The sequence below is a fragment of the Columba livia genome, chromosome 26, assembly GCF_036013475.1.
Source record: "Columba livia isolate bColLiv1 breed racing homer chromosome 26, bColLiv1.pat.W.v2, whole genome shotgun sequence".
NCBI classification, from domain to species: domain Eukaryota; kingdom Metazoa; phylum Chordata; class Aves; order Columbiformes; family Columbidae; genus Columba; species Columba livia.
The window spans coordinates 4,143,525-4,160,402 of record NC_088627.1 but is presented as its reverse complement, the minus strand read 5'-3'; the positions used below and the strand labels follow the sequence as shown (position 1 = coordinate 4,160,402).

The window sequence follows — 16,878 nt, the reverse complement described above, 5'->3', positions numbered from 1 at the left end:
GGAGCTTTGCCCTGCGTTTCTGGGTCCCAACAGCCGCTGTTGGAGCCGGGAGGCTGTGCAGACAGACGGACAGTGAGGCTGCGACACGTTGACAGGATGGGAAGGAGGAGAAAACCCGGCTGACTCTGCCGCGGCTTCCTGCCCGCGGCTCCGCTACCATAGATGGTCACAACTGCCGCGGCGGGGGCTGGAAGCGGGACCGGCCACCGTCGAGTCCCGACACCAGGTCCCGGCCCCGGCTGCGGGATCGCGGTGACCGGGGCGGGGAGGAAACGGGACCAAACCTGGGACCGGGCTCACCGGGAGCGGGATCGCCGCGAACGTGGCTCTGCTGACCCCTAGTGAGGTTGATCTGCGGCTTCGCGCTCCCGGCGAGCTGGGGGCACGTTCAAAACCCGTTGAGGGTTCGGTTTTTCCGAGCAGCCAGCGGGTAGTTGTGTCGGTGGAGATGGAGCTCTCCCCTGTTCCCCCCGCTCCGTGCAGCCCCCCGGCCTCAGCCGCTGCCCTGCGGCCAAGCGGGACCCGCACCAGTGCCATCACATTGTCCTTCCTCCGAGAGAGGGAACAACCGGCTCCCTGCACTCACCAATGCCACTGGCCTGGTGGTTTTCTGGTTTTGTTGCCTCATTTTCCACCCTGCCAACACCCAATCTGCCTCTTGCAGCTGTCTCCATCATGGTCAGACACCTTAGGATCAACTATTGGGATGCAAAATATAAAATATGATAATAATACAACCACCTCTTTTCCTTGAGGCTGTTTATTTCTATTTTGTAGCACCCTGTAGTGGTCACAGCAGTGAAGCACCAGCCTCACGGGGGCAGGGGCACCAGTAACTGGAGGGGCAGCATGTGCAGGAGCTGCCTCCCCAGTGCTGCAACCGCAAAGAGGAAGCGAGAGTGGGGAACAGAACAAGAAATAACCAGAGCACAGGGTGAGGAAGGTGCTGCTCACCGCTGTGTTTGCTTCTGGGGTGGGTCCGTTCAGCTGAATGAGGTTCCTGAAGGAACAAAGCTCAAGTTCCTGGTACAAGGCTGGGTCACGGGAGAGCTGCCTGTTTGCAGGAGGACTGTGAACCAGGTCAGTGCTCTGTGGGGTTCCCGGTGCCCACAAACCGTGCCAGGCTGTGGCTGTCACTGTCCTGCCTCCGGGGAAAAGCGTACAGCTTCCCCAGGTGGTTGATGCCTCATCCCATTTTCCTCCGAGCACCACAGGAATATTTGCTCCTTCTTTTTAACTATAAAATCACAGAATAATTTGGGTTGGAAGAGACACCCAAGATCACTGAGTCTGACTGTTCTCACCCCTGTCCCTGCCCCATGTCCTGAGAACCTCATGTCCGTCTGTCCAGCCCTCCAGGGCTGGTGACTCCAGCATTGCCCTGGGCAGCCTGTTCCAATGCCCCACAGCCCTTTGGGGAAGAAATTGTTCCTAAATCCAACCTCAACCTCCCCTGGCGCAACTTGAGGCCGTTTCCTCTGCTCCTGGCGCTTGTTCCTGGGGAGCAGAGCCCGACCCCCCCTGGCTCCAAGCTCCTTTCAGGCAGTTCAGAGATCAGAAGGTCTCCCCTCAGCTCCTGTTCTCCCGGCCCTGTGAAAGGGCTAAAATGAAATGGCCATGAAATGCCTAAAATGCCCTTGTGTCCCCCAGACAGCGCCCTTTGCCTGTCACAGCCAAAGGACAGATCTTGTCCCAGCTCCAGCCCAGGTCCTTGTGCTCAGCAGCCTCCGACTCCTCTCGGGGAGCAAACACAGCCCTGGCCGGGCTCAGGCTCTCCTGAGCTCTCAGAGCTCCCTGAGCCATTGCTGGTTAAGGCTAAGCCTGAGTGTCGGCCTGTACACAAGATTTCATTCCTCAGCAATGCGATTTAAATCTTGTTGCCTCACCAGTTTCTGGCCACGTACTGCAGCGCCTTGGCTACTTACACCCTTGGAAACAGTGTTTTTGCAAAATATTAACTAAAGCCCACCCAAACAGCTTGGTAGGCTTCCGTCGCTATTTACAGATAAAGTGAGTGACCTCAGCCAGGTGGCACAGACAAGGTGACCCCTGGGGACAGTCTGTACCCAGGAATGCCCCATCCTGCACCCTGGGTTAACTCCACCTTCCCCAGCGGTGACAGAACCCAGTGTGCCCACAAGGGGACCTGCTTGCCATGACCTCTCTCCCGAGCACACTCCTGTTTCACCCATCCTGCTTCTCCCCACAACTTTTTGGGCTGATTTCCAGCTGGATCTGCCAATTCAGCCCCTCAGGGATGGGACAAGCACCATGGGGGGGCTGCCCTGTCAGACCCTGCTTCCTATGGGATCTTGTGCTTGGTTCAGCTTTAAGCATCCACAAATCCAGCCCTGGGTGATTTCTGCTGCAGAGCATGTGGGTCCTTCCAGCCCAGGGGAAAACCATCCGCAGCAGCAGCTGCATGAGAGCTTCATAAATCTCTTTTTCCTGCAAGATAAACCTGCAGCCCTTTGCCCTTTCTCTGGGATAAGGATCGGGGTTATTCCTCGCCCTCTACAAGCAGTGAATTTTTACACTTCCACCGTAGGGTAAACAGACACAGCGTGGCCACTCTCACCTTGGGGACCGTCCTTCCAGTGGCTCCTGCTGAGCGCTCAGCTCACCCCCTGATTTTTCCATGTTGTGGCTTTGATTTCACTTCCCTGTACATCAGCCCCGACACGTGGCTCACCCAGCTGGCCCGGAGGACACGACACCGATGGAACTCCAGCTTCCCCGACACCCGGCTGCATTTTCTTCATCCCTGAAGTTCATGTGGATTAAGGTATGTCGCAGCTGCTGCTGGAGGCAGCTGTAGGTGCAGCAGCATCTCCCCACGCAGACTTCCCATGCCAGAGAGGCTTTCTTCATGCTTGGACTGAAAACCCTCCGTAATCACAACCAAAGCAAGACACGGTCTCTACCTCCAGACTGGAGTTTTGCCCACGGTTCGGTGCTATCAGCTCCCATGGTCATTTTTTCCTCCCCCATCTATTTTCTTAAAAGCCCCAAATAGAAGAGGTGTGCTCAGCGAGGAATGTCTGGGCCCCGGTTCAAGCTCAGTTCTTCCTTTTAGCCTCTTGAGCTGGCTGCAAAAAACCTGAACAGAGACTCCTCGTGAACCCCACGGAGCCAAAAAACAGCAAGCAAAGAATAAAGCGTCCCCACTTTCTGTTGAAACCCTTTGAAAAAGAAAAGCTGGCATCAGTTTTTCAAACCCTTGGAGACAGCAGCGCTGCCCACACCTGTCGGAGGCAGCCAGGTCACAGCAACGGGCAGGACGACTCCTTGCAAACCCAGCCAGGAGCAGGACAGGGGTCAGTACATTTGCAACAATCTCGAGCTCTGTGCTTGGCTGCCCTCCTTTTCCACCTCCTCTTCTCGCAGAAGGTGCCCATGGCACCCACCTGCCGTGTCACAGAGGCTTTGGAGCTCGCTGGCTTTGTCCTGCCCTTGTTCCTTCCCTGCAAGTTCTGGCCCTGGTGGAGCAGGGGACACCCAGGCCATAGCTAGTGTAGAATCATTTTGGTTGTAAAGCCCCTCAAGCCCATCAAATCCAACCATTACCCCACCCCTGGCACTGCCCCATGTCCTGAGAACCTCATCTCTGCACCTGTCCAACCCTCCAGGGATGGCGACTCCACCACTGCCCTGGGCAGCCTGTTCTAATGCCCGACAGCCCTTTCCAGGGAGAAATTGTTCCCCAGTTTCCAATCTAAACCTCCCCTGGCTCTCACTGCCTCTTGCCCTCTGCTCCGCACACAGCCGGCTCCCAGCCTCCTTGCATCATCCCCTTTGCTTCTCTCCATGACCCCGCCATGGTGGCAGAGTGGGGCCCAGTTCAGCGTTCCCAGCTAAGGTCTAATCCCTATGGCTATTTTTAAACCCCTCATCCTCACTGCAGTCCTTTGTACCCAAACACGGAACAAAGGCTGAGCCGTCCTTCCCCTGAGCCCCCACCCCGCGCAGAGGGGCTGCTCTTGACTCAGGCACTGACCCCACAAATTGTTCAGCGTGACAAATGCGCTTAACAAAAGCACAGTGGCCATGGGGACAGAGCAGCAGAACTAGCACAGTCCCAACTGCACGGGTGGCTGCTTCATCCCCAATGCATCCTCCAGCCTGTTCTCCCCCTCCCTCTGCATTACACTTGATGCCGCAGGAGCGGGGCTCTCCCCAGTTCTGCTGCAGAGAGGGGAATGCGAGAGCAAGGTATAAATATCCGCAAAGATTAGTGCTTGCACAGCGCTCTGCCCTGGGAGACAGTGTTGAGTGTCACCCACAGCCCGCATTCCCTTTCTCTCCGCTCCCCAGCTGCCTCTCCCATTTCCAGCCCCTGGGTTCACCGTCTCCACAGCCAGCACTTTGATTTCATTCCTCCCTCCACCCCCGTCCTCCCTCTTGAAAGAGAGAAAATAATAGAGCCTTTGTTGGGTTGCTGTGGCAAAGGCACCGAGCAAGGAGCCGCACGGGGGTACGGGGCTGTGGGCACAGCTGCCTGCCTGGATTATGGCATTCCTGAGCTTTCAGCTCCGGGGAAGTCAATCCTGCACCCTGTGGCATGTAAAGGGACCCTGGGCTTGCTGACATGCACAAAAAAAAGCAACCCGCCAAAGAGTCCTCCGCACCCACACAGCTGACTTTCCCCATTTTTATGTAAATTTAATATTAATAGGTCCTTGAGTTCAGTTTCTGAACAGATATATACAAATAGGAAATAGTTTCATATTTACATCATTAAGTTAATTAGGCGCTCTCTCTCTCAAAAAAAAAGAAAATGAACAGCTTTCCAAATTAGTGTCGTATGTACAGACAGCAGAGGTGAGCTCACGTCCTTGGCGCGGGCACTTCGACAGTGTAATGTACACTAACCATCACCCCGGCCCCACGGCCGTTGGCCCCACGTGGGCAGCGGGCACGAGTGTTACGAGCAAAAGGATCCCAGCTCCAGTTTTTCTGCTCTCCAGAACCCGGCAGGGAATAACAGTGCTTGCTCCTCGTGAGGCACATGGGTACCACAGGGTCAATCCGTGTAATGTACACTACCAGCGCTCTGTGGATCCCGTGGAAGGCACAAGACCGGCACAGACCCCGTGTTGGAGTCGGTGGGTGCTCTGCATGGCTCCTTGAGGGCACACACCGACAGTGGCTGGTCCAGCCCCAGGGGGACGAGTCCTTGGAGAGCCCCGGTGTGAGCAGAGGGACCCAGCCCGGGTCACACGATGCTGGCCAGTTCTGTGTTGTCCGACTCCGAGCTGCTGTTGCTCTCCTCCCTGGGGGCAAAGAGACAGAATCATTTGGGTTGGAAAAGCTCCTCAAGATCATCAAGTCCAACCGTTCCCCCACCCCAGCACTGCCCCGTGTCCTGAGAACCTCATGTCCGTCTGTCCCCTCCAGGGCTGGTGACTCCAGCACTGCCCTGGGCAGCCTGTTCCAATGCCCCACAGCCCTTTGGGGAAGAAATTGCTCCTAAATCCAACCTCAACCTCCCCTGGCACAACTTGAGGCCGTTTCCTCTGCTCCTGGCGCTTGTTCCTGGGGAGCAGAGCCTGACCCCCCTGGCTCCAAGCTCCTTTCAGGCAGTTCAGAGATCAGAAGGTCTCCCCTCAGCTCCTGTTCTCCAGCTGAACCGCCCAGGTCCCTCAGCTGCTCCCATCACACTTGTGCTCCAGCACCTTACACAGCTCCAACCGAATGGCTGGGAAGAAGGCCCGGGGTGAGCCATGGAGCAATCCCTGCCTCCGAGCAGAGGAGCCTTCAAAGGGCTCTCCAGGGACTGTGCTGCCTCGCACAGTCCCCAAACCAGTTTTCTTTAGCAACTGGGGCAGGTTCCCTGTTGATCTCCAACACCTCACGCCACCTCTTTGGAAGTCAGGATTGGGAAAACGAGCCAGCCCTTCCCTCACCCCACCACCCACGGGTCCCGGAGGATTCCTGGACAAGTCACAGTGTGTCCCAACCCGTCCGGGCCTGATCCTGCCTGCACACATCCCGCTGGCACGCTGCGCTTCCTACCGCCATATCACAAGCTGACGCTCACCTCAAGTCCTGCAGGGCTTTCTTGTTTTTCCTCCGCTTCTCCTCGTCGATGGGGTACAGCTTGAAGAGGAGCAGGCCCAGCAGGATCAGCACCACAGGCACGGCCGACACCAGCATCTTCAGGGTGAAGTTCACCTCCTTGGGCTGGGAGCAGCCCCGGGTCTGGTACCCTGCAAAGCTGCGGATAGAAAGGTACCTTCAAGCAAAGGAAATATTTTGTAGGAGGTGAACCTGCCCCTGCAGGGAGAGGTTTGGAGCCACAACTGGATTTAGACCCCCCCCAGCTCCCTCCCAGCCTTTGGGAAGCAGAGATACCTGGATACAGAGTGCAAGACTTGCCTCCCTCCCTCCTTGCCCCTCGGCTCCCACACCAGAACTCACTCTAAGCTGAGGGTGGAGATGCCCAGGGAGACCCCAGACGTAAACTTGGTGAAGAAGACGTAGAAGGAGAAGAAGATGGCTTCATGGCCATGGGAGTTGGGGTGCTGCAGCTTGAAGTCGTCTACGACATCTGGGAGCATGGACCTGGGCAGAGAGCAGGATGGTGAACGCTAAGATTGAGCCAACACAGCATCTCCTCTCCTTGCTGAGAGGATTTCCCTCCAAGAGCCCCATCTTGGGCTGAAAACATTGCAAAAAAAGCCTCCCAAGGATTTCTAACCACCTCGGCAGGCCCTGGCAGCACCTTGCCCAGCTGTGGGGGATGCAGGAGCAAGAGCACCAGGACCTCGCACTCACCAGGGCAGGAGGAAGGCGGCTGCGACGCTGATACCGGCTGCAACGGCCACGATGTAGGTGACGATGAGGTTACTGTCCAGGACAGCCACCATGATGAGGAAAGGGATGGCAGACTGGGGACACAAACCAGGCTGGCGTCAGCAGTGCCTGACTCAGACCCAAAGCCTTTCCCCTTCCCTGCCTTCCTCCCACTTCTGCTGGCCTTGGCCACATCCATGACAGCACAAAGCTCAGGATGAGGGGCAGGCACCTAATTATCGTCATCATGAACCCCTGCCCAGCTCTGGGCTCTCTGAGGGACAAAGCTCCGCTCACCCCATGGAAACACCACCCTCACGTGCACCTCGAGGGGACCCACTCACCGAGATGCCCACGTAGACAGCCGTCTTCTTCCCAAAGCGGGTGAGGAACCACTGCCAGAGCGGAATGGTCAAGGTGGCCGAGAGCTATAGGAAGAGAAGGGGGTCACAGTGTCACTTGCTGGCCAGGCTCTTTGGAGAAAAACAAGCTCTTCCCAGCAAGGAGCAGCTCCTGGGCACAACCTCCCCTACCCCTTTCCAGCTTTTCCCAGCATGTCTGATTTCCACACACCCAGGGCTGGCACGCAGCCACACTGTCTGCTCCTGCCCTCACCCCATCCCGCACACACCTGCCCAAACCGAGGGAGGACCGGAATCGATACTCGGTGCTGGGAAGGGACCTGATCTTGTCACCGCTGCCTGTGCACAGTGTGGCTAAGAGCCAGGCTCTCTGGGGACATTGGCACCTTGGACCTCTCCACCCCATGGAGCAGAGAGGGCGGGGAGGGCTCCCAGGGATGAGGAATGCTGGAAAGGGCTCTCCAGGAGCTGTTTTGCTCCGTCTTGCTGGCAGTAAACACTGAGATCCTTTTCTCAAGGTGGAGGGGAAGGGAGATAAATGGCAGGATTTGGACAAAAGGCCCCCACGGCTCCTGTTTTTTCCCCATCTCTGGCCGCCTTCACACGGGAACAAAAGCTTTGCTGTTCCTGCCAACTCGTCCAGCCTTTGCAGGACATTTGGCAGCTCCTCCCGGGGGACCTTCGGTCACTGTCCCCACGGTGGGGACACTGCCCTCCCCTCAGCCCATGGAGCCCCCACCCCATGCCAGGTCCTGGGGAGGACCCAGGGGGTCCCATAGCATGTGTCCCATCAGAGTCCCAGCCCCGAGGGGCTCCAGGATGGAGCCATACGCACCATGATGGCCAGGAGGATGTTCTGGAACTCGTTGCGGAACCCCAGGGTGTAGGTGCAGAAAAGGGCAAAGTTGCCCTCCAGCAGCTGCAGAGGAGACAGCGGTTAGGGGGGGACAGACACCCCAGAGGCTCGAGATCCTCCTCGCAGTCAGGGGAAGAAAGCGGCCAATTCACCCACCCCTCTGAGAGCACGAGGCCGCATCCTTCCTCTCTGCCTCGGGCAGCTCCGGCTCGTTGAGCTGCCATCTCACGTGCTCCCAGCCCACCAGGATCCTGTCTGAGCCCTACACGGCTCATCCCCAAGCTGTGCTGCTGCCGGTCCCTCCTCCGAGCCCGGCCGTGCTTACCATGAAGGCCAGCGAGGTGAAGAGGAAGCCGACGATGAGCTTGATGTAGGCACCGTGGTTCATCACCAGCTTCAGCCCCCGGAAGAAGGAGACGGGCTCGTCCGACTGGAGCTCAGAGGCCTCTGGGGAGCAGAGCAAATCAGCCCATCATTAGACCCAATGAAACAGCATCCTTGGGTGCAAGGGGTGCAGTGTCTCGTCCTTGCCCAAGCTCCTGCCCCCCTACAGCATCCCAGCCCAGGGACCTCCCTGCCCTCACCCAGGGGTCCCTCAGCTCCATGTTGGGGAAAGGATGGCCTGGCCGATTCACCCAGGATAAGCAGAGCCGGTCACAAAGCAGAAGGGAAGGACATAAGCTACTGGACTTTGGATATCACCTCACACTGGGATGCCCTAATTGGCACTTGCAACCTTGGCCAGACAAAACTGCAAGATAAGGTTTATCTCTGAGAGCGCAGAGCAGAGAGCTAAGTCCTCCAGGCTGTGCCCTGGAGATGCTCTGGCCCCCTGCCCACAGCACAGCCCTTCTGTAGCACCTGCCCCAGACCCCACACCCAGCCCTCAGCTCTGCCAGCCCCGACCCACAAATCATAGAGTAACAGGATCCTTTTGGTTGGAAAAGCCCCTCAAGATCATCGAGTCCAACTGCTAATCCAACCTGGGCAATACCCCATGTCCTGAGAACCTCATCTCTGTCTGTCCAGCCCTCCAGGGATGGTGACTCCAGCACTGCCCTGGGCAGCCTGTTCCAATGCCCCACAGCCCTTTGGGGAAGAAATTGTTCCTAAATCCAACCTCAACCTCCCCTGGCACAACTTGAAGCTGTTCCCTCTCATCCTGGCACTTTTTCCTTGGGACAAGAGACCAACACCCTCCATGCTACAACTGCCTTACAACAAATACAACAAATGAGTGACCAAGAGCCCAGCTGGGCTCCTGAGGAGCCCCTTGGAGGATACAGAGGTTTTCCATAACTCCATAGTACCCCATCATGTCTGAAGCCTCACCTCTCTTCTCCCGCACGCCCACCGACAGGATGATGGCACAGAGGATGTAGAGTCCCCCGATGACCCCCGCAGCGATCATGTATGCGTTTCTCTGTGCGAGAGAGGTGTGAATGGTGAGGGAAGGCACTCATCCCAGCCTGCTCAAAAGTCCAGGAGAGCATCCCCCCAGCTCACCGTGTCCGTGAGCGACCCGGTGTCGTGGGTCATGTTCAGCTCCTCCATGGCCACCGAGGAGTTGGTCTTGCCGATGAAGAGGGGGCTCTCAATGCAGGGAGTGTCCACCTTGCCCACAATCTGGCCCTGGATGGCGGTGCCCAGCACGGTGCCCAGCACTTCCACTGTCATTCCTGGGGGAGAGGCCAGCGGGACTGAGCACAGCCCTTGGGCACCCAGGGCATGGGGGCAAAACTCTTCATCCCCATCCCAGCTGTGGTGAGGAAGGGAAGGAAAGAGTCTTACGGTAAGCGGTGGCTGAGTCCCGCTCGCTCTGCTCCCTGCTGATGAACATGGTCAGCGCTGAGTAGGGCACGTGGAAGCACTGCAATGGCACGAGGAGAATTAGCTTGGGGTTGGGAACCTGCTCCTCTGCAAAGCTCAACAAGGTGAAGCAGGGGGGTCAACCTCTCCATCCCTCACATCCTGGTGTGTGCAGAGCCCAACTCACCGTCACAAGGGTCTGGAAGATGCAGTAGAAGATGAGGTACCACATCACCTGGCCACTAGAGATGTCCGGCACAAACCAGATGAGAAAGTAGGAGATGACAGCAAAGGGGGTGGAGAAGATGATCCTTTGGGAGAATACAGCGTTAGCCCAGCAGGAAGCTACCCAGAGCATCTTTTCCCATCATCCAGCACATCTCACAACTGTTGTCCTGCGGCCACCCAGCCAGGGAACAGCTCTACCCTGCACCAGCAGCCCGAGGACACCGCGAGCACCCAGGTCCCCCCATCACTTGGGAGGAATTCCTCCTCCTGGAGGGATGTGAGCCAGGTGTTGAGGTTACACCCACATCTCTTTAGGAGACTGATTTTGCTCAGGGATTTGCAAGCACCCTGCGATCCACAAACTACTGGTCAGAGGCTGCGTCCTGGAACGATGCCAGCAGACCAGGACAGGGGACAGAGCCTGACACGCTCAGCACTGGCCCTCTGCCACGCCGCTGCCAGGGTACAGTGAGATCTTTCCATCCAGGCTGATGCACAGGATGCAGAGTTTAAATTTAAAGTTGGAGCTTGAGGGGGAGAGCAAGAAACCGAATCTCCATGGATGGCAAGGCGGCAGAGGCATTGCACAGGACCCAACACATGCACATTTTTCCGTGCAGACGTCACCCCCGCGGGGGGAGGAAAAGGACGAGCCAGCCCCAGCCGCTCCTCCCTCCCTTATCGCCTCACGCATACGTGGAGCCAGGGGAAAATTTTGAATGAGTCACAGCCGTCGCGCGGCGGGAACCACGTCACACTGGCCGCGGGCGCCAGCGCGTGCGGGTCAGATGTGCCAATTCCCCGTGATCCCATCCCAGAACTGGGACGGGGGTGCTGACCCCTGCCCGGGGCTGACCGGCAGCTCCTGGCAGCGGTGGACAAGTGACTTTGAGTTACCCCGACCGAGGTGATTAAGAAGCTTGGAGGAGGCTGGTGACGCACTCGCCCGCTCATTGGCCCGGCGCGATGGTGTGTTCCTGCTCATGGGGTGTTCCGGCTCGCACACCCCTGCCCAGCCCGGCGGTTAACCGTTTGGTTTGCAAACGGTTGCTGCTCCGGAGAGGGGCGGTCAAGGCTCTTCAACCACCACCAAGGAAAAATTTGATCACCAAAAAGTCCAGGATGGTTGAGGAAATGGAGCTGCTGGGGACACAGCAAGGTCCCCAAAGCCAAGGGAGAAGAAGCAGCCAGTGAATGAGCTGCTGGGACAAAACACACCAAAAAGTGTTTCAAAAAGAAAAAACTGGAAGGGAGAGAGGTGATGGCTCTTGGGGAAGGTCTCCTCTCCCTTTGGGGGGGCAGAGCAACCCCAAGCTTTGAACCAGAGCTGCCAGAGCCAGCTGGGGCTCAGCCCCGCAGAGCAGACCCCGCAGAGCCCAGCAGCAACTTTGAACTACAAACCCTTGCACACAGGGTGGGTGACACAGGGTCTGAGGGAGGGGGCCAGGCAGCAGCCTCCAAGGCCACCCCGCAGCTCCTGGCTTTGCACACAGGGAAACTGAGGCAGAGAGCAGCTCCCCAGGCACAGCCAGCAAACCCTGAGCTCGGGAGATTTAAACTCAGCTCAACTCCATCCAAATCAGACTCAGCCGGTCGCCCTCAAGCCATGCACAATAGCAGCAAGCTCCTCGCAGCGGCTGCCCCAGCGCTGCTGAGGGGCCCAGCGCAAGTCAAAAGCCCTGGCTAATTTTAACAAAGCAGGAGCCCTTTGGAGCAATGCAGCCGCTCCATCCCCACCCCCCGACTCGCGAGATGAGAGTGAACAGAGCCGTGGTGGCCGCCAGCCGAGCGTGCACGGCGCTCCCGCGCAGCCCGAGGCAGCTCCGGGCCCTGCTCTAATCGCCGAACCCCAGACCCCACCACACGTGCGGCTGCAGAGAAGCTATTTCAGGCCATGTGTTGAGCTCGGCTTTAACAACAGCCGACCGCCACTGCCCAGAGCTATTCCAGGAAAACCCAAAAGCAGAGGGTATAATCTGCAGGGAAACGACTGTGTCCCTTTAATTCCACTCTCCCCGTGCCCACCCCATTTGCTGCATTGTATTTCAGCAATCCCACAGATGCCCAGGACGTGGGTTATTTTGGCGTAGGATGTGCCACCATGTCCACACTTTGGCATTAGCACCCCGCTCCTCGTCCCACGCAGTGATGGGTGTTTATGGACATCCTAAGTCTGCCCTGGGTGCAGCCACGAGGCCTTTGGGGCTTTGCAAACCCCATCCCAACTGTTCCGACTCCCATCAACACCCCTTTGCTCAACACCCTGCTCCCAAGGGCGGCGGGAGCACCCACGTGCAGACACCCAGATCCATAATAACTATTTTCCTGACAAAATAACATCCTCATGACCATCAGCTGGCACCACCACTGCGCATCGACCGCACACACCCCCGTCCCTCCTCCCTGTGGCTGTGATGCCACCTGCTCTGCTGGCAACGTGGCCCTGCCACCGACCAGGGCTCAGCAGCCACGGCACGAGCAAAGTCCGGCATCGGGCAGCTCTCAGGGAGGCTGGAGCTGCTGCAGTGCCACAGAGGACAGCTGAGCTCAGCTCATATGGGGACACCTTGGGACCAGGTAACAAGCACAGACGTGAAGCCCCAGCTGTTGGCAGCATCACAGGTGCTTGGGGTGCTTGGCACCTCACCTGGGCGAGACAAGGTGTCAGCAGATCCTGCCCTGCGAACCTCATGCCAAGGGACACTCAAAGCTGTCTGCGGGCGCTGTGACACATCGGGCAGGGATGCAGAGTGCTACAGGCAGCTCTTACCATGGCATCAGACGGCCCAAGCGAGTCCAGGGTGTTTTGCTGATGAAGAAGCCCACCATGGGGTCTGTGACGGCATCCCAGGCTCGCCCCACAAACAAGATGATGGAAGCATAGAAAGGGTCCAGCTGCAGGAGAAGATGTTGCGTCAAGACATGCAAAGCCCCCCCATGCCCCTGCCTGCCTTTCGGGAGCTCCTCACGACCTTCCCAACCACATTGCAGCCCCGCTATAGGGGACAGACCCCTCAGTCTCTCCCCCTTTTTCACTGCGATTTGTGGCACAGTCACCCAGTCCCCCCCACCACGCTCTTTCCACACCAAACTCAGAGCAGACCTCCCCAAACCCCACCCCGCTGCCAGCACGAGGTGCCCCACGGGCGCTTCTTCTTCCCCATTTCACACCCACCCGGAACGTGTTCATAGGACACAGACACCGTGTCCCGACCCACAGACATCATGAGCCCGTTTCGTGTCCCGGGGCATCGGAGCGGCCACACGGGTCCTGGTGGGAACCCGCAGCCTTCGGACCGACACCCACGCAGGACCGCAACCACACACCCCACGGCGGGCCGCACCGGGAGCGCCCGTTTACCGGGCAAAGCCGCCCCGGGAGCTCCGTCCCCCCCCGCCCCGGTCCCGGCCGTACCTGCGCCACGTCCAGGAGGTAGATCTGGAGGAAGAAGCCGATGGCGCAGCCCGTGATCTGGTAAGGGGCCCCCCCGACGGCGTAGCACAGCTTGCTGCACACCGACAGCCGCTCCCGGCTCTCCTGCAACCGGGCTCGGCGTTAGCGCGGCCGGGAAGCGCCCCCCGACCCATCCCGCCCCCCTCCCGGCTCCCCCGGCGCTCACCCTGCGGCGGGGCTGGCGGCAGACGGGCGGCAGGAGCCCCCCCGGCCGGGCCCGCTCCGAGCCGCCGCCCCCGGCCATGCCGTGTGCGATGAATGAGCCCAAGCTGCCGGCCGCGCCCGCCTTGTACCGGCCGCCCCGCCCCGCTCCCCGCCCCCGCCTCCCGGGAGGCTTCTTCTTCCTCCTCCTCCTCCTGTCCTGTCCTGGCCCTTCCTCCAGCCCCCAGCCCCTTCCCTCTGTTCTCCCAGCCCTCCGGCCCCATCCTTCCTACAAGTCTCGTCTGTTTCCATCCCTCTGATCCCACATCCCTTATCCCCTTATTCCCCCATCCTCCCATCCTTTAACCCCTCATCTCTCAACCCTCTATTCCCCTATCCCTCATCCCTCCATTCCCATTCATCCATTTCCCATCCTTCATCCCCCCTGTTCTATCATCCTCTCGTTCTCCCATACCTCATTCTCTCATCTCTCCATTCCCCTATCCCTTATCCCCTCATCTATAATACTTCCATTTCCCTGTTCCTCACCCTCTCATCCCTCCATTCCCGCATTCCCACAGGTTCGGTAGCGCCGGTGCCATGTTACCAGAGCCACCAACTCTGCTCGGCTCAGGCCACCAAGGTTCAAGGATCACCCTGAGATGTGCTGCGAGATAGGGCTGCACAGCAGGGCCAGTGTGGCACCCAGTACCAGCGCCTGATTGCCACTTGGAGCTGCCCTTCCATGAGGATGGGGACAGGCAGGGACGACAAGCAGCTGGCATCAAGCAGGGACCTGGGATGCAGCAGAGCCCAAGCAGATGTTTGGGACGAGTGAGGCTGGAAGTCCCTGGCGTGGAGCCATGTCACAGCGGCTCTGGACACTCCCCGTTTTCGGGAGCACTGTGCTGGTGTCACCATTGACTCACAATTTCCATGCCCCCCCCCTTACAGTGTGTGCAGTGGGATCCCCCTGCACTGTCACACCTCACAGGAAGGAAGGGGATTCCCATGGTGGCATAAGGGGACTCCCATGGTGGCATGTGCCTGCCCCGGAGGGATGGAGCTCCCTGGGGACAGGGTGATATTGTCCCCTCAGCTCCCCTTTGTGTCTGGCCCCAGCATTATTGCTCCGCTCCTTTTGTCCCAGGGGCTCCTCAGCTCCTGATGCTTTTGGCATTCCTGTCCTTGAGCAAAGGGAGAACCTGCCTCCTGGGCGAACGCGGCTTTAGGGGAACAATGAGCTGCTCTTTGTGCTGGAGATTGTGCAGAAAGCTCGCAGATAGGTGCAGCACTGCCTTACATGTGAATTAGGAGAAGTAGAAAGCCCAGGATTTCCCTGGATTAGGAGGATTTTCTCCCCCAAGTCTGGTATTGCACAATTTCTGGTGGAGGATTTTAGACCTTCCTCCCAAGCAGACACTGGGGGGGACCCTCACAGCGCTAAATGAGCTGCCAAGGACTGATTCTCATGGGATGTTGGTGCAGCAGCTCCTGCCGGGCTTGGGGTTGCCAAGGACCCACAGGTGGTTGGGTCTGGGCCACTTGTAGGGTCCCCCATCGCACCAGGACCAGCCCAGTGTGATGATGTTGCAGGCAAAACCAGAGCTCAAATACTGCTCTGCTACACCAACTCGGCCTCAAATCCCTGAGCTGGGGACACCATCGGGGTCTGGAGGTGACTCTTCAGGGGTTGGGACCCAAATGCTGGCCCTGGGGACATGGTTCAACCCCGTGGACAGCGATAATGGCAGGATGATGGCTCTGCTATCCCACCTGCCACCCACACCTTCCTGCTGTCACAGATCCAGCTCAGCCCGGAGCAGGAACTGAGCAAGCATGAGTGCACCCGAAACCAGCCAGCCCTGCCAGGCTGGGCCAGCCAGGACGGGGAGCCTGCGGACAAACAGCGGCAAGACAGCCCCAGAGCTCTTGGGGGCTGTGGGTCAGCCTCACTGCGTCACCCTGGTTTGCGGCCAGCCCTGCCTGCACACCGCAGAGCTTCTCCGGGGCTCAGGGCACCTCCTGGCATCAGGCAGAGTGTGCCAGGGGCAAAATGGGTCCGGGGGGCTGAAGAGGCAGCAGGGCTGGAGCTAGTGGTGCAATTTCCTCCTCGTTCTCTGCTCTTCACTGCCTGCTAAATTGAGAGTGAGTGGCTGCACCCCGAGGGATCCAGGGCTGGTGTGACCCCAGGGCTGTGAGCACCGTCCCCCACTCCGTATGGCCAGGCAGTATTTCATGGTGCTCCCCTACCCCGCAGGGACTCAGGAGACATTTTGCAAAGACCCAGCCAGCCCCCATGGCCACTGCCCAACAGCTTCATGGGGACAAAGGGGACACATTGCATGGCAGCACGTGGCAGCTGCTTGGCTCTGCCCACATCGCCGCCACATGGGACCCTGGGGAGCATGTCACAAGGCTGAGAGGGACAAGACGGGGCTAGGATGTGTTGGTGTGGGGTCTCACAGCCTCTGCTGTCCCCAGGGACATGGGACCCCCATGGCGACAGCAGGATGGCTTGAAGGCTGCTGCTGCGGTGGGATGGGGACAGCTGGAGGCAGAGGCCAGCTCAGGATGTCCCCAGAACACCTGTCAGGCGCAGGCTGTCTGTCCCCAGGGGGAAGCACCGTGGGGCTGGAGCTTCAAAGTTCAGCCCTGCTGTCAGTGGGGATCCAAAGGGCACAGAGTCCCTGGGAACTGCCTTGTGACGTGTGCCAGAGCAGCACCAGCCACTGGCCGGGCCACAGCAGCTCCTGCAGAGCTGTGCAAACGCTGGGGACATGTGTTCGGTGCTGGCTGTGGAGCTGTGCCAGCACCCTGTGACCGGGGGGCACAGTGAGGTGGCAGCTTGGCCCATGGGTGGCCCCAGCCCTGTCACCCACGGTGCCACAGCCCCCGGGGCACTCACCATCCGCCCCTGTTTGCGCAGCCGGTGCAGGTGCTGGCAGCGAGAGGCTCTTGGGTCCTGTTTGCCGAGCGCCTGGAGAGGTTGGAATGAAAGGGCTGTGCGGCCCCTCCAGCCTTCTCCAGAGGTGCTTTCAAACCTTCAAAGCATCCGGAGCCCCTTGAAGCTGGGAGGAGCTCCTGCCTCACCCTGGGAAAAAACTGAGAGGTCCCTGAGGCCAGCAGGGAGGGGGAAGGAGACGTGGCCCAGAGCTACGGGCTGTAGGAGCCTTTGCTCTTGTTCCTGGGGATGTGCTGGTGTTGGATCAGGCAGTCTGGGGCAGTGCCAG

General features: G+C 58.9%; 1 protein-coding gene across 1 annotated transcript; it reads right to left on the bottom strand.

The window, feature by feature from the left end:
- Positions 1-4,637: 4,637 nt before the first annotated feature.
- Positions 4,638-13,828, bottom strand: MFSD2A (MFSD2 lysolipid transporter A, lysophospholipid). Its single transcript, XM_065041721.1, has 14 exons — positions 13,671-13,828; positions 13,466-13,588; positions 12,821-12,945; positions 10,010-10,133; positions 9,805-9,883; positions 9,520-9,692; positions 9,346-9,436; positions 8,339-8,460; positions 7,993-8,076; positions 7,140-7,223; positions 6,778-6,890; positions 6,421-6,564; positions 6,041-6,217; positions 4,638-5,273 (listed from the first exon to the last, which is right to left on the bottom strand). Exons 1-14 carry the CDS (start codon positions 13,746-13,748, stop codon positions 5,216-5,218), a joined length of 1,575 nt encoding a protein of 524 aa, XP_064897793.1. The 5' UTR covers positions 13,749-13,828; the 3' UTR covers positions 4,638-5,215.
- Between the last annotated feature and the right edge of the window lie 3,050 nt (positions 13,829-16,878).

Bases quoted from the DNA above. Each gene is read 5' to 3' on its own strand.
- MFSD2A (XM_065041721.1), bottom strand. From the start codon at position 13,748: ATGGCCGGGGGCGGCGGCTCGGAGCGGGCCCGGCCGGGGGGGCTCCTG. The intron at 10,134-12,820 runs GTAAGAGCTGCC...ATTCTCCCAAAG, and splicing joins TTGGGCCGTCTGATGCCATG to GATCATCTTCTCCACCCCCT. The intron at 6,218-6,420 runs GTGAGTTCTGGT...TTCTATCCGCAG, and splicing joins ATCTCCACCCTCAGCTTAGA to CTTTGCAGGGTACCAGACCC.